General features: G+C 36.3%; 1 protein-coding gene across 1 annotated transcript in view; it reads right to left on the bottom strand.

Moving 5' to 3' along the window:
• Positions 1-21,902, bottom strand: part of VPS13A (vacuolar protein sorting 13 homolog A) — a 99,719-nt gene that overhangs the window by 27,107 nt on the left and 50,710 nt on the right. Inside the window, exons 38-55 of the mRNA XM_054178686.1 lie at positions 21,655-21,875; positions 20,500-20,732; positions 17,768-17,860; positions 16,924-17,280; positions 16,230-16,331; positions 14,843-15,001; positions 14,485-14,746; positions 13,482-13,642; positions 13,210-13,313; positions 11,618-11,915; positions 10,106-10,501; positions 9,536-9,640; positions 9,292-9,438; positions 5,801-5,929; positions 3,940-4,073; positions 2,149-2,278; positions 1,605-1,840; positions 342-495 (exon numbers count right to left, since the gene is read on the bottom strand). Coding sequence (XP_054034661.1) covers positions 342-495; positions 1,605-1,840; positions 2,149-2,278; positions 3,940-4,073; positions 5,801-5,929; positions 9,292-9,438; positions 9,536-9,640; positions 10,106-10,501; positions 11,618-11,915; positions 13,210-13,313; positions 13,482-13,642; positions 14,485-14,746; positions 14,843-15,001; positions 16,230-16,331; positions 16,924-17,280; positions 17,768-17,860; positions 20,500-20,732; positions 21,655-21,875 — 3,421 coding nt within the window. The remainder of the gene's footprint in view (positions 1-341; positions 496-1,604; positions 1,841-2,148; positions 2,279-3,939; positions 4,074-5,800; positions 5,930-9,291; positions 9,439-9,535; positions 9,641-10,105; positions 10,502-11,617; positions 11,916-13,209; positions 13,314-13,481; positions 13,643-14,484; positions 14,747-14,842; positions 15,002-16,229; positions 16,332-16,923; positions 17,281-17,767; positions 17,861-20,499; positions 20,733-21,654; positions 21,876-21,902) is intronic.

Genomic DNA, 21,902 nt, shown 5'->3' with positions numbered 1-21,902 from the left:
CAACAAACCCAAACCCAATACCCTTTCCTCTCCCCTGATATAACAAAATAACTATATGCAAAGCTACTGTAAATCAGCTTTACACATTCTTAGTACCAGGACCTGCAAAAATGTTACACTTCTATTTCAGAGTTAGCTTCTATAATAAGTTTTTCAATATTTATGGATCATTTCTAAAGATTTTTCTTCTAGACAGTGATAAAGAAAGGTTTTAAAAAGAATTAGGTAAGTCAATCATCTCAATTTTCACTGGAAGTTTCTTAGATGTACCAGTTTTGATACCTTTGATCTTTTTCCTGTGTCTATGTATAAACAATAGAATAGAGAACTATCAATATTACCAGAACATTTGACTCCAACTCAATAATCTTATTTTCTGAAGGAGTTAGCTCACTGTAGTCTTTGAATTCTTGTTCTAATTTATCCGTCTGCTTAACACTCATTGGTCTCCATCTTGATTTCTTCTTGGGCTTTGTCTCCCAAACCACATCAGAACTTTGAAAACAAAAGACCAGGAGAAAAGGTTTAGCCGTTTCAAAATGTGTTTCACTCACCACAATATGGTTTTTAATAGGTTATCTAATGAGAAACCATAAAGTACTACTGTAATAAATATGACTCAAATCACCCACTGCCTTCTTGGTCATGGGGAAGCCAATCTCTTCAATACAAAGCGAAAAAAAACAAACTCAACAGCACGTCTGTGTAACTCCCCACTTTGATGAAGATGGATTCAGCTCTGGTGAGGTCACACCTTGAGTTCAGTTTTCAGTACCTCAATACAAGAGAGAGATGTTGAGGTGCTGGAACAAGTGCAGAGGAGGGCAATGACACTGGTGAAGGGCCTGAAGAATAAATCTTATGAAGAGCAACTGAAGAAGCTGGGGCTGTTTAGTTTGAAAAAGAGGTGGCTGAGGGGAGACCTCATTGCTCTGTACAATTCCCTGAAAGGACGTTGTAGAGAGGATGGTGCTGGTCTCTTCTCACAGGTGATAGAACAAGGGGAAATGGCCTCAAGCTGTGACTGGGTAGGTTTAGACTGGACATTAGGAAAAAATTTTTCACAGAAAGAGTGGTCAGGCATTGGAATGGGCTGCCCAGAGAGGTGGTTTAGTCACCTCCTGGATGTGTCCAAAGGTTGTTTGAAAGTGGTGCTTGGGGATATGGTTTAGGGGTGAACCTTGTATAGTAGGAATAGTCGTTGGACTTGGTGATCCCAAGGATCTTATCCAACCTGAATGTTTCTGTGATTCTGTGATTAGTTTCTGTTACAAAGACAGAAAAATCCACTGACCCAAACCACCCAAAACCCTTACTCCTTAAAACTCTATTATCAATCCTCAAACCATGGACAAAAGTACTTCTGTTCAATGTATTGGTGAGTTTGCCACACAGTTACAATCATATGTTGCAAAATTATGTACATAAAAATACAAAAACCATATGCATTAATATAAAACACAGCCAAAATGTTTCTCTTTCCAATGAGAAAATAAAATTATTTAGTTCTGGATACTCCTGCTCAGACCCCTTTTTTCTCACAGCTTTTTCATCACAGCCTAAAATGAAATTCAGTGAATGAAAATACCTGAACTTCACATTACCTTGTAATTCCAATGTAAGACACCTCTTGTTTTGTACAATTATTAACCAATGAAATTCCAACATCTTGCAAAGACAAAACAATCTCTTGTTCTGCTAGTTCTGCTTTTACACTTTCATATGTCAATTTAAATACATTCTCATCTTCAGTGATCAGGACAATACGCTGCAAACCTTCAAAAAATGACACTAAATAGACCACTTTTCTGTAGTCCAGGGTGAGTATTTCCATTTTGTCCTGTGAACAAGAACAGAAAGTTCATTCTGCTCTATAAGCAAATGGAAAGGTTTTATCAACACATCCACAAGAAACATTTTTAAAAGGTGTACGAAAATAATAACATTTGATATTATGAAGTCTTACAGCAGCTCTGTCACACACACATGCTTATTGGTACAAGGTCCAGTAAAACCACTTTTTACTTCTGTGCTTGGATTTCATGTATGAGATCACTGATCATATTCATTACACGTGGAATTCCATACATACACTGATGAACAGGGTAACAAAATAGAATTAAAAGGTAATTAATATAATAAACATACTTCTTTTGGGGTAATTTCCTCAGTTCTGTTTCCACACCTCCATTTCAATTTTCTAGATCCTGCTGGGTCTGCCCAAGTATACAGTACTGCTTTATTCGGCTGAAGACAGTCTTCCAGTTCACTGAGGGAGCTAGAACAAAGTAATATTCAATTAAAAGGCCTGTGATTACTTCATGTCAATGATTTTTGCGTCCTAGAATTTCAACAAATAACAAATAATGAAAACACTTAAAACATCATTGTGCATAACATGAAAAATCAGTATCTGTCCCTCAAAATACAGACACATGCTTTAGTAAAAAAATATATACTTTAGATTTCAGATACTCATTTTCTTCCTTGCTTGTGATTCATCGGGAAACATTAAATGGAGGGGAAAAAAGATTTCTCCTATATGAATTGCTGAAGGAAAAAATGCACTGTTTAGTATCTGGATAGAGTGGATATTCTCAGACAAACAGATATTCAAGTCCATTTCTCCTCACAAAATGTTAAAGACTGGCATACTTGTCTTCTGCAACTGTCTGAAAGAAGTGTACACAAGAAGGGGAAGTGGAGAGGCAGGTGCTTATCTCTGATCCCTGGGATCCAGGGACAGGAAACATGGGAATGGTACATAGCTGTACCAAGGGAGGTTTAGAGTTGACATGAGGAAGCATTTCTCTCTCAGGAGTGTGGTCAAACACCCAAACAGGCTTCCTACAGATGGGGGCAATGGCCTCAGCCTGCCATTTGGATAATGCTCTTAACATGCTTTAACTTCTGGTCAGACCTGAAGTGGTCAGTTAATTGGACTAGATGATCGTTGTAGGTCCCTTCCAACTGAAACATTCTCTTCTCCATGTTTTTACAACAGTTATGTATACACATGTTAAAATTACACTAAGGATGCCCAAAAGCCATCTAGAAAGACAGAAATTACTAATCTCAACAGATAAAAGCCCAAGCAAACCATTGTTTGTACTCTTCAGAAGAAAAGGAACATATAGCTACAATTTATAGCTTAATTTGACTATCAACTCTTCCACTTTTCAAGTAAACATCTTTAATTAATGCTCAATGATTGAAAAGAAAAAATAGTAGAGGCTGCTTGGCTTTCAAAAACAAACATGTAAGCATATCTAAGGTATTCTTGACACTTCTCAGAAATGTACAGTATTTGCATATAGTAGCTAAGCATTAAAAAGAAATTCCACCTTGAGAACAGAACTAGTACAGCAGTATGCATAGAACCAAATTTTCACCAATTGCAGATAATTTGCATTTGTTAAAATCACGGGTTTGACAAAATTTGTGTAACTGTCTACCCACTTTCACTCCATTCCCTCATCTCTATTTTTTTAACCCACTTTCAGCTAAATCTCAGCCAAATGATAGGATAGTGAAAGTCTCAAATGTAATTACATGTATAACTCATTTGTTACTTATTCTCAACAGTCATTACCGCAATATTTGCAGAAAAGCCAAGCATACTGTTTGTCTCCACTATGAACTTAAAAGAATGTGGAGGGCAAGGTCGCAAAATGTCTTGTAGATGCCACAAAATGCCTCCCCCTCTCAAAACAAAACAGACAGTTTCTTCAGCTCAGAAAACAGCTTATTTTCTTACAGAATCAGGCACCTAGCACTGCATAATGCATTTCTGTTAACAATCATTAGATTTTGGGGTATTTTAAGTTGGATAGTCATTTGTCTTAGGCTTCTTAAGAAACAGGCACATTTACAATACATGAAATAACAGTTTGCATGTCTCTATGCAGACAGGCACACTCTAAAACTCTTCTTAGGTACCTTTGTCCATATTCAATAATTTCCTCTTTAGTATGGTTTATCAACAGAAATGGAGCTGCACCATCATGGTAATTAGAAAACGTAATCACTGTAGAATGTTCAGTCAGGTTAACATCCACCGTAATACCTCCAAGCTATCAGATGGAAAAACACAGAAAGTAAATAAATAAATGTGGCATGAATTTCGAGAAAAGTAAATATTATTTAAACGTTTTTGAAAACTGTTTCTCTCATAATATAAAAATTGTCAAATACTAAAAAAACCACCTCTTTTAGTATCTCTTTAAAATATTCCCTGCTCTATCCAGTACGTAACAGCAACTGCACTTTGTAATCAAACCTATGGAGAAATTCTGTTCTGTAAAAGTTTAGGCTGATAGAAAAGAAATCTTCCTTGGATCATTCATATGCTTTAATGCCTTCCCAAAAGTTCTACTATTACAAATATTCATATATTTAAAAAATTGTGTTAGATGAAACTATATGCAACACAGAAGCATATTCAGTTGTGGCCGTTTGACGCTGTGCCTTTAAGGAAGGGGCACACTGGCTAAATGTTTGTAAAATATTTTGGTATTCTAAACGAATTTCATTGGCCAAGGATTGTGGGAGGTCAGATTGGACCCGGGGGAGCTGGGAACTTTCTCTCAGTCTTCCTTCCTTCGCTGTCCCTTTCGGCTGGATCTGCTTCTGGGATTCTGGCCAACTAAGATAAGATACTAACTCCCTGTGCAAGGCCTTTATTCTTTTCCTGCCCCAGGGGTGGAGAATTTGCCGCTGAATATGAGAGTAAAGGCTTGGCTGGGAAGTTGTGAGGTATTTCCAGGTGACCAGGATGTCCCAAGGAGTCCACAAGGAATTCACACTGCAGGAGAAGGACTGCGTCGCTGGGAGGTTCCATCACATGAGGAAGAACAACTGGAATGGACTGATGCTTGAGCCTGAAGGAGAGACTGTTTGAGTGGACGCCCAGATGAAGATGTGGACTTCGCCGGACATGTCATCAGAAGTTTTCTGATCTGATGATGTGTTTGGGTGCAAGGATTATGGTATGAAATACAGGGGTGGCATGTTGTAGTTTGAGCTGGGTGCCCCCCTGGTGCATTCACTTCCTGTGTCCAGAAGTCCAGCCCAGAGGGATGGACACAGGAAATTGTGTATTTCCTACCATAATTCTTTGCACCACTATAAGATCCAGTGCGGAGTCTGGCACTTCCTCTTTCCTTCCCTCTCCGAGACTTGGTAACTGGGGGAGAGATCTCCCGGCCATGGGCCTGATTGGGCCCAAGGCCACAGGGGGATGGGCAGTCTCAGGCCTGGCCAGCTGAGACTAGCCCAGCAGAGGGAGGGGGAAGAAGGAGCCCTGGGGGTTTTGCATGCACCCTCAGGTGGGGATGGGATCTTTCTTTGTCACTGCGCTTTGGGTTTTCTGTAACATTCACTGCTTTCTATTTAAACTTTCATCACCTTTGCAATCCGTTTGCCTGAGTCGTTATTTCTGCCTGTGGTGGGGAGGGGATCTGCCCCAACCCATTACATCAGTGGAGTCAGCTATTTTTAAAAGTTAGTGTTACTTTAGAACTAATCTGAATACTTCTCAGCTGAGCAAGAGAACAGCAGCTAAACAACATCCCTTACTATCAATCCACTTCAGAGAAAACCACTTAAAATAAAACACCTGCTGATAACTGTGTGTACACACACAGGAAAACAGAGCATAAGAATAACACTTGCATACACATAAGCTTTTACCCAGCTAAGGTTTAGCAATATTTGATTGTATGCAAAGACAGGAAGATTTGAGTAGGGAAATAAAAGTTGTTTACATTGTTTTACCTAATTTCTGAAGGTAACCATTTACCTTGTTGTCCAAATGCAGTAGCAGACAGTTTTCTTGCTTATCAAAATTTATCTTCTTTGGAGGGAGATCAGAATTTTCAACTCTAACAAGCAGTTTGTTGGCATCATTCTCAGGCCAAAAGGGAATGCACTAGGACAAAGAAAAAGACGGCATTTTAAAGTATGTGGGAAAGCAAACTAGATGTTAAATGACATTCACTTTAGCACAAAGTTTACCTGCTAAGATTCTACCCAAAAGTGTGGTGAGTTGGATGAGAAACTGTACTAAAAAAACAACACCAAGAATAATTTCTTACCTGCCACAATAAATTGAAAGGAAGTCAGAAATAATTCAGTACAAGTAAAAATAGTAAGACTTCATATTCACAAGAAGTAGATTTAAAATGGATAATATATAAGCAAATCAAAGACCAATGACAAAAAGGGATATTAGCATTACACCCCATAGTAACTCAAGTACACAGGACATCAGCATACAAGATGTTCTTTTGAAATACTTCTCATACATTTAGAAAAATACATATGCACATACATGCATGCACACACATATACACATGGGTATAAAACATACAAACAACAAGATGAAACATTAGGCAGAAAAATCAGAGAACACGTTCTGCTCTTCATATCCACAACTGAAGTCACAGCCATTCTGGATTTACAAACACAACAAGAGAGTCTTTCTTCAACAGTTTACATACCAAATGGACAGGGAAAATAGAAGTTTTAGTTGTAGCCAATGAAGTTTAAAACCTATTTTAGAACTTCTGCCACAGGAACAAGCTCTGATTAACAGTAACTCTCAACCAGCAAGAGCCAAAGTCTGTCTACATATACCAGGTTTCCTGTATTTCAAACCCTTCACCTGCAATATCCAGGACTTCAGCAGCATCATTCTCCAACACAGGGTAAGAAATGAGATTTTTCTCTTTAACTGCACGTTAAAGAATTAGTCCTAGAATTAAATCTTCAGTTGTGAAAAACTAGTTCACTAACTTACCATGCCACTAAGTTCCCTTTCCCATTGTTTCTCACACCACAGGAAGCAGGAAGACAAAGGAAAAAAATATGGTTAAACAGTAAAGGCTGAGGGTGTTATCTACAGCAACATGTACCCCACAGACAGAGGAAATTTAAATTGTGTTGTAAACTAGCATAAAACAGAGCAAGTAAGTCTCAACATTAAAATGAAGAGTTCCAAGGAAATTCAAGAAGAATCAGTCAACAGTAAAGGAAAGCTTAAAATAAAAAACAATGTAAGTAAAAAGGATTGGCCATGTAAGTTACAGAATCAACCAGAAAGAACTGAAAAATAAATTTTTTGCTTTTAGCCACATGTCACAAAACTATGATGCTCTCCTTCTCCCTCTACCTCCCTTGCTCCCCTTCTCTGCCTTGCTCCCCTTCTCCCCCCCCCCAAGATGTATGTATGTAAACTGTCTTGCACTATACCAAATTGAATGACCATCCTTTCAACAAGCTTTTGATTTTTTTGAAGATCAAAAAAGAGTAAAGTGCAAACTACTCCAAAAAAATTTAAATCACAGACATTATTTAAAAAAAAAAATCAAAAAAATTTAGGTTAGCTGGATAGAAGCATTCTGTATCTCAAGAACAGGATCAGATGAGGCCCAGTTGCCTAGAGACAGACTAATAATGGCTGTACTCTTCTTAGATTCAAGAGAGATAATATTCTAGGGTACAAAAGCCTTGGCAGACTTAACTCTCACAGCACTGATCTTTTAGACACTGCTTATCAAAAGGGAAAGTATCGTCATAATGCTGAAAGGCAAGCAATTTGCAGAGTGACATTTAGAATAATTTAGGAGGGGACAGGGATTCCCCTCTTGACCCATTTGATAAATGGCCACAGCTAATCTTTCAAAAGGTATTAGTAGTGATCTCAACATCTACAGAGATTTGATATGTAAGAAACAAAAGATGATTATGATCAGTTATTGCAATTGTGAACCACCTAAGAAACAATGTTTGTTGGACAACCTAGAAAATATTTTAAGTGTATCAATAAAACAGCTGATTAAAGAAAATCACAGATTATATATGTAGCAATGTATCTGAACTTTCAAAACTATTACCTTTGAACAGTATTTGCAGAAAATTTCTAAAGTTCCTGCAAAATAATTTAATTTATTCTAATAATTCTATATGAAATATAAACCACAGAACATCACAAAGTAATAAAATCTGACTATGTTTTCAGAGAGGAAGACATTCAATATGAAGAGGCCCACGCAACCTAAATATTAACCTTTGTCATTTAAGAGCTTTATCAATGAACTAGTTGAGGATTACGCATGTGAAGAATTCAAAACTATATAGTCAAAAAGTTTTGGTTCAGAGAAACGTAAGAATATTACAAAACAGAACAAATCTGTAGGCTTAGGAGAATCAGCCTATTTTTCAGTAAATCCAAACTTTTTAAAAAAATAATGACATTATGAAAAATTGAAGTGACAAACCCAAAGGTCTAAAGATCATTGTATATACTTAAAAATTCACAATGTTACAAGGACGAAAAATCAAGCAAAGTCGTACCCATTTAATAAATCAAAACAACAATATTTAAATTACATGTCTGTTCCATAATTATTAATGGTAAAATGCACACTTTCATTCTTCCCATAATTTAGTATAGATCACTTTCAGCTTTCATAGACCTTCACCACTACCCCAATCAGGGGTTGCTTTTCCTACTTGTCTTGAGGAAAGTCATGACTGCCTCAAAACACATGGAAAACGTGATTTGGGGATACTGCAGTGCAAACAGCCAAGCTGCACACAAAGTCTGTGACAGTCTAGACTGCTGCAGCACAGACAAAAATCCAAAAGCCTTTTCACACCACTTGGCTTGGGACCCAGTGATACCTCTCTAAAAATGATGCATTAGGCACTAAAAATCCTTCTGTGAGACTAAATCACAAAGTTCAGAGCTATCTGAACTGATCCATACAAGGGATTTACTTCCCATATGAAAGTGACAGAACATGTGCTAGGGTCAGGCAAACCACTCTATCAGATACCACTGCAAAAAACTGAAGTTTCAGTGACACAGAGTCACCAAATCACCAAGGTTGGAAGAGATCTCAAAGATCACCAAGTCCTAACCCATCACCACAGACCTCATGACTAACCCATGACACTACAGAGAGTCATAATATATAACATTACAGGTCTTTTCCTTGTACTATTTATGATGTAGGTAACAGAAAACATTCAAATTACAATGTAATTCATCTTTACAGAATGTCCTAAAGCAACATGAGGAAAAAATAAGAGGATACAGATAATTTATTGAAAAGGTACAGCATATTCAGATGTTGACACTGAACCCCATGCATGGCTCACATTTCCATCAGGGAGTGTTCAAACCAATTGCGTTGGATGTTTTTTTGTTGCTTTATTTAATTTTGGGGGGTTTGGTTTTTTGCCTCAGAGAAATAACTCAGAACAGTTTCCTTTATAGACATTTACCTGTTGCAAAACAATAGGAATCCACTTTTCCTTGCCTTCTTCAGCAACTTCCAATGTGTATTTGCTTCTATTTGAGATCATAAAAAATGGAGTGAAAGTTACAATTCTAGTAATATTAAAACTGCTGTTGTTTATGGTGACACCAACCTGTGAATAGGAAAACATTGTTAGAAATACACTGCTCTTTTCCTATCTCTTTTATAAATCCTGAAAGTAATGAAGTTGAAAGATAAATATAACTCACTTGATATTCCTTTTTATGACTCTTGCATTTCACAGAACCATGACTTCCAACAGTGTCCAGAGAAAACTGATCAGACAGTTCACTGTCAGTTACCATAAGTTGCACCTGTGAAGAAGTATTCACATAGCAGATTCAAATGGTAAACTTCATCTCAACATTAGCTTACTACCAATTAAGACACAACCTACCAACCACCATGAAAAGATTCCATTTTTCAAGTACCACTTACACTTCTTACAGTACTTCTATGTCTTACTTGGAATAAGGACTGTTATTAATGGAGTTTAAACAGAATAATGGAATTTTTTTTTACTTAGCAAATACTTCTCAGTGAATTTTATTCCTCTCAAAGGTAATAATCTCTGTCTTAAAGCCTTGGGTGATGCAGATTTCCTATTTGAAGCATATCTGACAAGACATATTTAACATCTTGTCTTTAGAGACAATCGTAGGTTTTACCACTTTTACAGAACAGATCAAAGCATACTGTAGATAGCTTCCAAAGTGTTACACATGTTATACAACAGCAGAAGGGAGTACAGAGCTGTCACATTTTACAAAATATTATACCTTGTTATTTTGGAAGAAGTTTTTGGGCTGGAAAGAAAAAAGGAGTGGCTTTTTGTAATCCGGGGGATGCTTGCGGTGAATTCCATCAGCTTTGTACTGCAACATTCGGCCGGTTTTATTTACCATCCAGTATGGGCTGTGAACTGCTATAACCATTTGCCCAGTTGTGTAGGTCACGTGGACAGCAATATCCAGTTCAGTCTTATCCAACTCCGTGACGCAGTAAAATGTCGTGAAGCTGATTTCTGGTAGATTGGTTTTTATATGGTACTCACTTTTCCAATTTTGATCAAGATAGTTAAGCAACTGTAAATCTAGTTTTGTTTGATCCAAGACTGCATTATGAATCTGGGCTGAACAACCCTCTTGTAGAGTGGTGCACTTGGTCCCATCTCCCTTCAAAAAAACCACACAAACAAACCAAGTGTGCATTTACAAGACTCGCACTCGAAAGTCAGCAACTTTTATCTTCTAGCTAGATTTAAAAATTAAGATACAAATTATTTAGGCAAGATTTTAAAATGCTTTTTATGCTATTGAACTATGTTTCATTCTTAAATGTCTACCTTAATACACCTTACAGAAATAAATATGAGCATGCATAGATTTAAACACAAAAAAAACCAACCCTGTCACCAAATTCAAACACATAAATATATTTCCATGAGCTACTTCCTAACTCAGTATTTCTTTCATCGCATTTAAATTTGCAAGACACACACATACAAAAGCCTGTTATTTCTGTGTGTTTGGTAGAGGCTACTGTCTGTACCGTTTGTGCATTTGTGACAGAAATTCTACTGTTTACATCCAAATACTAAATGTTAAGACCATCTGAAAAAAACAAAACTGTTTCCATGTCTCCAATCTGTATTTCTGTTATTCTAAGTCCACATCAGTAAGCAGTGGGACACAACAGTATCAGATCCACAGAATAAAACATCCAGTGCTGAGTAAACAGTGTTTATACCGTACATGTTTAAAGGTTTTTCACTTGAGAGTGGCTCTCATCTGGCCCTAGAATGAATGTCTATTAATAGTCAAAGTACACCTAATCATTTAATTTCATCTGAAAATAATATATCCTTAAGTCTGACACTAAACTGCAATTCAAGTGAAAAATCTGGCAAAAGGTCAGGCCTGTGAGAATTTGGTAAAGGAAGGCTACTGTTACATCAATGACAGAATGTAAGATACTACTGTAGACTGACCCACCTATGTCACTTAGTACAATCATAATTTAGATGTACTGTTTAATTAGGCTCAAGCTGCTCCTGAGCAACTGAAAATAACTTTAAGAGGACAAATTTGAACAGCTCAAGTCTTCCTTAGCCTATGTAATGTGTGACTTATTACTAATGATTTTCAGTTTCTGGTGCTTTTTCATTTCTGTGGATACAGACTTGCATTTACAGGATCATGAATTTGCCTCACAATTACTCAATCAGTTAACCAGCTTTCATATCATAGGTGGGAAACATCATAAAAAAAAAAAAAAAGAAAAATAAATACCTCTGCAGAGTAAGTTATTTGATAAGGAAGAAGATTGTGGAGAAGAACAGAAGGCCATAAATGAACAACATAAGGAAAATCCCATTGATCTTCTGTGAAAAACGAAGATGTCAATGTGTCTTTTACAGGAACAATATTGATGATCAGTGAATGGCTACTTGACCTCACAGACTGGCACTTCCTTTGTAATAAACTGTCAACATTTTTCATAATTTCATCAAAAGTAATTCCTTCACACATATCGTATTCTCCATCTGCTCCATCTTCATTGGCTAGAGGCTGCAAACTCAGTATGGATCTGTAAATGAAAATTTTTTTTTAAACACTCAGTGTGAGATTGTATTTTTTAATTATAAAAGAGTATTATGAGTATCACTCACGTATTACTTGGATTTTGGAAATTTCTGACAGTAATTCATTGCCTGCCTTACTTAAGGAAGAAAAGTGTGTCCTGGATCCCTAAAGTTAATAGAATTGCACCAGCTGGTGCTTTTTTCCTGTGTTTTTTCTGGTTGGTTGTGGGTTTTTTCAGTTGTTTGTTTGTGGGGTTTGGGGTTTTCTGTTCCATATCTCCACATATTTCCCTTGCAAAAGGCCTGCTGGAGATTCTTTGGAAAAGACTACTTAATTCCTTTTCAAGTACTTCCCCTATGACAGATCTGCAAAAGGTGACCTGCTTTCCAGACTCAGAGAACATTCAGATTATGGATTATTTACACACATGCCTTTTACAAAGCAACTGCTCCTTCACTGAAGATTAATAAATATTTGCTGCCTACCTAGTAGAACTCAAGCATATATATGTCCAGTGAACCAGAGTGTCACTAGACACTCTGTATTAAATAAAATACAGACACACGTATTAAATAAAATAAGGATAGTTTGAAATATTAATGAGCTTACATTATCTACAGCAAAATCCAACCCATTTGCCAAAAATGTACAAAGCTATCATCTTAAAAAACAGGGAGTGCCTCAGGGAAAACAGAGGGAAAGTCTCTGTAATTATGAAAAACAAAGAAAACCCATCTTCCCAGAGGCTGGTGACAGTTCAGCTTAATTTTTACAAACTCAGTCACTGCAGTTTTAAGTGAGTATTAGCTTGATAGTGCTAAGTGCATAACTAAGTTGGAATTAAAGTCCAAGGTTGACAAGCCTTTTTATACATAACCAATAGTGCTTAAGTGTATTTGATTTTTACTGCAGAATCACACACACAAAATTTAAAGTCTTTAAATAAAAAGAGGGGGGAAAAAAACCCGAACTGTAATGTATCACTAGACATGACTCCAACAAAGAGAAGTCTGTATTTTGTGGTTAACAATCACTGTGCTCCTGCAGCATCTGGGCTCAGATCCTTAAAGTAATGTAGCTAATTTATGTTGTTCAGTAAGATGGATTCCAAAAGAGTTCCAATTCATGAATTAAATAATATTCTATTTAATTCTGACTACCCAACAATCATAGTACAGTATTAATTACAATAGTAGGTAGGCAAAGGGAAAACATGCTTTTTTTAGTGCTACTGTTGGATATATTAATCAACAATGTATAAACGTACTCCATGATAAAAGAGGAATGCAATAAAGTACCTGTAAGAAGACAATGGTATGTTAAATTCATTTTCTGGAGAAGCAGTTCCCAAACATCTTCCTTCCTCAAAAATATTCAGTGGAATTGAAAAATGATTCCTTATCTATGTGAAATAAAAATCCAGCAACATACATTAGGGAAAAAGGGAAAGATAAAAGATAAACTGCTTTGAACCTGTTTTAAAAAAATGTATTTGAAGGCCAAAGGATCATTTTCATTCATCAAAAATTAAAAACAGTAATTAAAATATTATGTAGGGTAAGATAATTACCTGAACAGGAGAACGTATAGTTATCATCTTGCTTCCTTCAACAGTATCAATTTGGCAGACAATAGACCTCTCAACACCTGATTCCTCATGCCTTACTCTGTAAATACATCGACCCACTTTTGTCAATGGAATCTTTTCCACAGTGGAATGATTATGAGGATCTAGAATAAACAAGATGATAAACAAAAGACTCAAAAGGAGCATGAAGATGCACTTGAACGACAGACATGGGCATTTAATTGAATCATTTTAATTGATACAGAAAAAATTAAATTAAAAAGTACAATCATTGCTTTTAATATGCCAGTCTTGCAGTGTTAATAAAAAGACATGGAAAACAGTAAATGAGTCCATCACTCAAAATATGTACGTGCATTTTGCGAATGTAAATAAAATCAGTACAGCTCATATATATGGCATGAACAATTCAACTAACAAATCATATGGTCAATACTAATTTGAAAAAAAATCAATTTTGGAAAATTATCAATTTTTACAATAAATTCATTGACATGGTTAACCCATTCAACATTAAAAATAGCTAAATTTCAGTTTTAGCTTCAATTGTGTTTTAAATTATCTGAAATAATCTTTTCTTATAAACATCCCACTTAAAAATAACAACTTCTACAAACACATACATATATAGGCCTCAGAAATCTACAAAAAGACATTGTTTTACACATCTTAATTCTGCACTAACATGTAAATACAAACTAAACTATCTTATTCCAGCAAAATTATGAATTAAACATTTTATGCTACAAAAGTTAACAAGCAGGATAACTTCTAGCTGTAAAGACTAAAGCAAGATTTCAAATAGTACTACCCATCCAGAATCCAAAGAAACACTCCTTTCATGTTATGTAACCCCTCAACACTTATTAATGTGTACAAGATGCAGTTTTACACAACATGCAGTATCTAAAAAACAACAAAACAAAACAAAACAAAACCAAAACAAACCCCAGCCACCAGAAGATACACGAACTTCGGAACTTACAGATCTGAATGTAAAACCTCTTGCTACTCAGAGTTGTCATTGCTGTGAACTGGTCACTCTCATTTTTAGTTCTGACAAATTCCATATTTAAATTTTCTCCATCTTTTAAATGAAATATTTTTGCTCCAAATTCAACATTTAGGACACTAAATGAATCACTAGGTGAGACAGTGATGGGAAGTCCTAAAGAATTCATTATTACAAATGGTGCTCGGTCTTTTTTGAAGATGTCTGAAGTTTGACTAGCTGCCTCAGCAAATGCCTAAAAAGCAAAGAACAGATACAAATGCACTAAGACAATCTATGCAAACGTTCATTTAACAATTCTGACACTGCACAGTTACATAAGCTTTCTTACCGTGCCCAAGTTACTTAACATTTGTAGCCCACATTTGGAGAGTGTAATGTTCAGCTGGTCTTTTGAGGACACATTTATTACTGTTTTATATTCTGGAACTTTGTAATGTTCTTCTTCTGCATCAGATTCAACTAATGCTTTTTTGGCTTTTTTCTTCATCTGAAAGGAGATTTTAAAAGAACTCTTATTTACCACTCCTTCTAAAGAAGCAAGTTTCACCTCAAGATCCTTTTTCTCTCCCTTTCCCACTTTTGTGTCCTGACATATTTTTGTTTGCTTGTTTTCTTCACAGAACAGGAGAAAGGAAGGCAAGAGGCAGATTACAGGAGGCAATGAAATTTCAAATAGCAGCAGTTAAAACTATTATTATTCAAAAATAAAGAACATACAGTTAAATGCTACTAACGAATCCAGTAAATACTGTGTGTGAAAATGTTCATTTCAACATAGCTAATAACATTGTGAAAATTTAAAAATTACTTAATTTCCTATTATGGAAACAGTAAGCCCAAATTCAGTCTTCAATATTTTTCCATATCAATTACTTATTTTGTACATTTTCATTCTGTTGAAGGAAAAAAAATAATGAAAAAGTAAATAACTATGTGGAATAAATCTTCCTGACTGTCAAAGTTTTTAGAAAATACGTATTTCCAAATATTACTTTAAAATCTGGGCAAAACGCTGGTTTGACTCACTGTATTTCCCCTATTTTCTGGTTCTTAAGAATATTTTTAATAGAAATTTCTTAATATAATATTTCAGTCCAGAATCTTTAACCTTCAGAGTTCATTACAACATTCCATGGAAAAAGTCCGTTCTTCCCTCAGGTTACAAATATTTGAAAACTTTTGAGAAAATCAGCAAATTGTGCAATAAAACAGTTAAGATGAAAGGAAAATAGTATCTCCCTACCTCAGATAAATGCTTATCTACTTTGCAGTCAGAAGCTAGACTATTTCTGAACTGAAGTGGTAAAAGCACTACCCCCCAGTGCATTTTGTGCTGTTTAGTAACAGGTATCAGTTTTTTCCATGCACTTCTGCTACACACATTGCTGTAGAACAAGATGAGTGGTTTCCCATCTTTCAAAACTCACTGAATGCATCATTAGCACACAGCCTAACTTTAAGAAAATGATAAAAAAAAAAAAAATAAAAAAATCTATTCTATCCAGTACAACAGGAAAAATATTTTCTTACCACCTGAAAGCCAGCATTATTTAACAGACTTTTGAGTCTGGATCTTAACTTGTCCAAGACCGAGTATCAGTAACCAACAAGAATCAACAAAATTCTTAGCTTTGTCTGAGCAGTGAAATGTGCAGACCATTTGTTTCTTCTGAGGTATTTAAATGGAAGATTTTAGTTAAGCCTTGGAAATATACCTTGATTTCAAGAATCCATGGTTTGAAAAAATCAGTCTTCTCCACTTCTAGTGGTTCAAGCAAAGGTTCCCATACCCCAAACATCTCATTAAAATAGTGTACCTATAGAAATGCAGAAGTCAATTAGGAAATTACACACAACTTAAACCAAAAAAAGCTCTGTAGATCTTAGAAGACTTGGAATTATTATTTACATGTATAGTGATTACTTTGGTAACAAGATTTATAATCAGATTGCATTTTCCACTCCAGTTATAAAAGAAGGAAGATGCATCAGAGAAATAAATGAAGGAAAGTATACTACAAAGATATAATTCCAAATACATGGCATAAGGTGTCACATAATATTTTATAGAGATGATAAATAAATATTTTCTACTGCAATCTTAAATTAAAATTGTCAAAATGTTTTAGCCAGATGTCAACCCAAAATTTAATATGGATGCAACAAGCCTTTGGGAATTCTATACAACTATAAATGTGAAATTGTACAACACTAACTACTGCCATTTTAACACTACATACAATGCATAGTATTTTCATTTTAACTACCCTAACACCTTATTCACTTCCTGCTCCCAACACACATATCCACAGTTTAGTCGTTGAATACATGGATTATTTTTATTTTCTAAATAACATAATAGATTTAAAATATTAAGAAAACTTTTCTTTCTTTTGTAAGACTCCTCACCTCTAGCTCAAGATAAGAACGTAGGTTGATTAGTGTACTCCAGTTTTTGACTTCTCCCAGAAATGAGGACTTGGCTAAAAGCATTGGTACAGTTCGGTGCCCAACTCCAGCTTCAAGTGTTAGGAAGACAGATTCTATATTTATTTTCAATGACTCTCCTGTAGGAACTAGTTCAGCAGTTGGATTTTTATCTTCATTTTCCTTTGACTCTTCCAGAAACCACATTTTTAGATTTTTTATATCCTTCTTATTCCACAGGTCTGGAGGAATTTGACTAACATCTTCTTCTGTTGTTTCTGCAGTTTGGTAAAGGGCTGATGTAATAGTTATTACCGTGTTTAGGATTATTGGTGAAACCTACAAGTAAGAAGTTGATATCATTGGAAATAAGAAACTAGTACAGGAAACAGTTATCTACTGTCAGACACAAAACTGTATTGAATATGTAATATTAATAAAACACTTCTGTTCCCTGCTATGTTTGAAAATTCATTCCTTTCCACAAGCTACAGCAACTTATTCAGATTTTCAGCCCCTGCCTTTATCCCAGTTGGGAGTCTTCTGAACAGCATCATCCAGTGCTGTTGTCTGAACACTTCGAGACTTATCTCTTGCACACCAGGCCATTTTACAAAATGCAAATCCAAAAGCAAAGCCTGTGACACAATCATTAATTTTCAATTTTATTTGTTTCCACATGATAAACACCTGATGAAGAACAGAAACAATTCACCATTTCAATCACTCCTTATTTTATGTTTTTTTGTTTGTTTAAGAAACATAACCCACAAGCAATTTCTGATCAGGAAGACGAGAACTGAAAACATAGTAAAAGTCTACCTACTTTTATTGTTAGAGATTTAATCGTTAGATCAGCTGCCTGTGGATTTGTACCTGACTGTTTCACCTCAAAGAAGAGGTCACAAGGCTGTAATACCTATACAAAAAGAGTAAAATCAGGTTAAATAGGGAAACAAAGCCAACAACTTCATAATCATGTACTTTTAAGTTACTGCATGCCAAAGGCACCAAAAGGAAAGTTTACCATTTTTTGGTTCTTGAACATTAAGACTAACCTGAACATCAGTAACACATTCAAACATAAAGAAAAGGAGTAATCAGAAGCATCACCTCAGCCACTGTCAATCGTTAAAGATTCAAATGTCAGCTACAGTAAAATGCATTACACATCAGTAACTCCACTCCTGACATTCATGTTTTTAAAATGCTGCTACATACAGAGAACATCTTCTTTTTTTACCTCTACTACTGAGAACTTTCTGAATCTTTCAAAGGTACTGTTTTAAGAATCAAAACCAAGGTGCTCTGAAGTTTTCTTCCCCACTTTTATATTTGATTGTATCTTGTCAACTACAGTCTTCCTCAGTTTCTACAGCCTGAGGTAATGATAGATTCTGGCACAAGATACTCCTCCATGAATGCAAGCTTCATGTGATGCCTTATGTTTTTTTCTATAAAGCCAGCCACATTTATGCCACACGCTATGGAAATTCAAGTCAAGCAACTCAGCATTGTGTTGTAGCTATCAGTCCAAGTGCATCACTTTCTCAGTGACTAAATTAACAGATTGTCATGGGTTGAATTCAAATTAGCTGCTATTATTCAGCACCATCCTGTCTCATGCCAGCTTCACAATGAAAATGCTGGCTGGAGCAAAGCATTATGAGCCTTGAAGTTCAGATTGTAACAGGAGAATTCCTATTCTAGTTGGCACTTTTCGGTTCCAGGTTTTGGGTGTTGGTTCCTTTCTGCATGGATGGCAGTGAAAGGGGTGGAAGTTGGGTAGCACACTGTTTTTGTTTTCTGTTGTAAGCTGGATTTTCCCTTTCCTGCATTTCATTGTGCTTTTCTGCAAGTAGGCTAAGATAAGGTAATCATGCATTATGTTATTAGCTAAAGTTGTTATCTGTTCTGCTCAGTAAAACTTTTTTATCTCAACTCTCTCAACCCAGATTGTCTGTCTTTTTTGTCTGTTACTTTTTCCTCACTTCTGTGTTGTGGGAAACAAGAAAGGTTAACCTGTTTACTGTGCATTAACCTGTTGCACAGATTAGTGAAATAAAGGGCTGTGTCTACCCAAGGAGTAAACTGAGCTGCTATGTTCAACACAAGAACACTGAATTGTCAGAGTGGGCCCAGAGGAGGGCCACAAAGGCTGAAGCACCTCCCCTATGGCGACAGGCTGCAAAAGTTGGGGCTGTTCAGCCTGGAGAAGAAAAGGGTCCTGGGAGACCTTCCAGCAGCCTTGCAGTACCTGAAGGAGGCCTACAAGAAAGCTGTAGAGGGACTTTCTACAAGGGCTTGTATTGATGGGACACAAGGGAATAGCTTTAAACTGGAAGAGACAGACTAACAAGTTCTGGGACAAAGAAGCTGTGGGCACCTCATCCCTGGAAGTGTTTAAGCCCAGGCTGGATGAGGCTTTGGGCAACTTGGCTAGTGGGAGGTGTCCCTGTCCATGGCAGATGGGTTAGAATTAGCTGATCTTTAAGGTCCTTTCCAACTTATATAACTCCATGATTCTATGAAATTGAAGTATCTGATAAAGATCTGAAGTGGAAATGTAGTCCTCGGTGCTTGCAGTTTTGGTCTTTTCTACATATCTCCATAAAGCAAGCAGGCAGGCATTAACAGAGTTGACAAGACTAGTTCTTCAAAATTCCTCTGTGGTCTGAAGACACAGATAACATTGCATACACTGTCATTTTGAACTCTCTGCGATATAACAATATAATTTCAGAGGTAACTGAGTGTGCTGGATTACACCATCCTGGGGTTGAGTTGCAAGAGCCCTGCTTCCCCCACGGGACAAAAGAAAACTGATCCAGGTGGATGTGGCTTCTCCCTCCTGGGAGGAGGGGTCCCCCAGGTCTAAATTGGTCTCTTCCGCTCCCCCTTCCTGTCCAGCAAGATTATAAAGGGGAGGGTGTGGCAGCCACCTTCCCTCTTTGCGCCTGTCTGAAAGGACCCACCACTGCTGCCAGCCTCCTGGTTCTGCCACGAGGTTGGGCCTGATCTTCTCCCCGCCACATCCATGCTTCTCTAAAGGAATGAAATCTACATACATCGAGGGAAATACAAAGCCACCCAAATTTGGTCTTGTATATTCTCCTACTCATCCTTATTCCTTATCCTTGTAAATCCCCCCTGTTATTGATATATATAAAGGAATTTATGAACAGCATACTCTAATGTATTTAATAATAAGTAATTAGCATTCTGTCTGTGACCTTTTGATATAGCTATTTGATTCAAAGTTCCAAATTTACTACATTGCATCTGAAATACTGTGTTCTATTTCTTTGGCTTACATTGGATATAAGAGGTTTTCTGACATTTTACTTCTCTGGGTTCTTAATTTTTAGCTTGCCTTACAAAGCAAATCTGAAAGCCACAGAACAAGTTGGTGTTTTCAGACAAAGCAGAATCAACAAAATAAGTCAGCCTCAGAATTTTCCTCATATGTCTAATATACATTCTAGTGATGGAAGCTTCAGAAATACCTTGCATTCTAGTAGCACCTTTTAAATACAAACCAGATGTTTGCACACTCACCGTAGTAACGTTCCCTTTCCTTTTTTCTGGAAGAAATGGGCATGCTTTTATTTGTATCTCTTTAACAGCAGCTGTCATGCTATATCTTTCAGGGCTATTTTTAATGAAGACTTCACACTGTGTTGTAACCACCAATGCAGGAGCATCACTTCTTGTTAAATCAGCCACAAACACAATCTCTGGATTTTTAACAACAATGTTCATTTCCATTGTAGATACAGGCTGCACAGGTGCTTCAAAACCAGAAATTAAATTAATTATTCAAAGATTAAATTACCATTACTTACCATCTCTCTTATAACTTACAGAGAAGTTTTAAAGATTTAGCAATAAGATCTACCATAACTGGGGTGAGAAAACCTATAGATCCCTATAGCATCAGTCATCTATGATATGCTTTTATGAAAATGCTATGACATGTTTTCTGCTCTCTGGAGAAGCACAGCAGTACAGTAATGCAGTATTCACTGGTTTTGATATAACCATTTCCAATACACTTTTATGAAAGACTTCTTAATCTGTTTAGATTTTGATCACCTACTAAATAATCACAGCAGGCCTAGTTGAGGTGGACGCAACTAATATATCTAGGGTATGGGAAAACAAAACACACAAAAAATTACTTGCTTTGCAGACTTGAACTACCTGAGGCCTAGAAGCATAGATAGCCCATTTCCTGCTCTGATGCTCTAATGGTCTCATTTCTGTCATGTATAAGGTCCTGCATTAGAAAGACGAAACTGGGCACTCAATCTAAAAGCCTGTTTCCTTATACAGGGAGAAATGCACCTCAGTGGACAAGTGAAATGCCATTTCTAGGCAGCAGTATCTGTCAGGCTGAATTCATATTTAAGTATACTATAGTAAGTGCCATCATTTTATAAAAACTTTCTTGAGACTACAAGACTGCTCAAGAAACCCAGAGTGCTAGCTGTGACTGCCCCTTTCCATTTTCTTTTAGACATACATTTGTAGGTATTGCCTTTGTCTTGTAAGACAGAGCTTCATTTGGAAATGAAGACCAAGGGACATGAAGCAATTTCCATGACGCAAATAAATTGCATAAAAGGATTATTATAATTTTTAAGATAGTACTGTAATACCAATATTACAGAGATAATTAAATACAAATTCTTAAATATTTTCAGTATATACCTTGCTCCTTTAACGGTAAGGACTGTTTGAGATTTCTCTGTGCAGCAGCACTTTCTGCATTAGCTTTTAGGAATATATCTGCAACAGTAAGTAGAAACTCCATGCTTGCACATAGGTATATCTCTTGAACAATAACATCAAGAGCAGTGCCATCTCTCCCCTGCTTATAGGTTATATCCATCATAACTTTCTTTTCAAATCCATGTTTCATTTCCACCATCCTGAAAGACCATTAAGACAGCATTTAA

This window comes from Dryobates pubescens, chromosome Z (genome assembly GCF_014839835.1).
Source record: "Dryobates pubescens isolate bDryPub1 chromosome Z, bDryPub1.pri, whole genome shotgun sequence".
NCBI classification, from domain to species: Eukaryota; Metazoa; Chordata; class Aves; order Piciformes; family Picidae; genus Dryobates; species Dryobates pubescens.
This window is presented reverse-complemented; position numbering and strand designations above follow the sequence as displayed.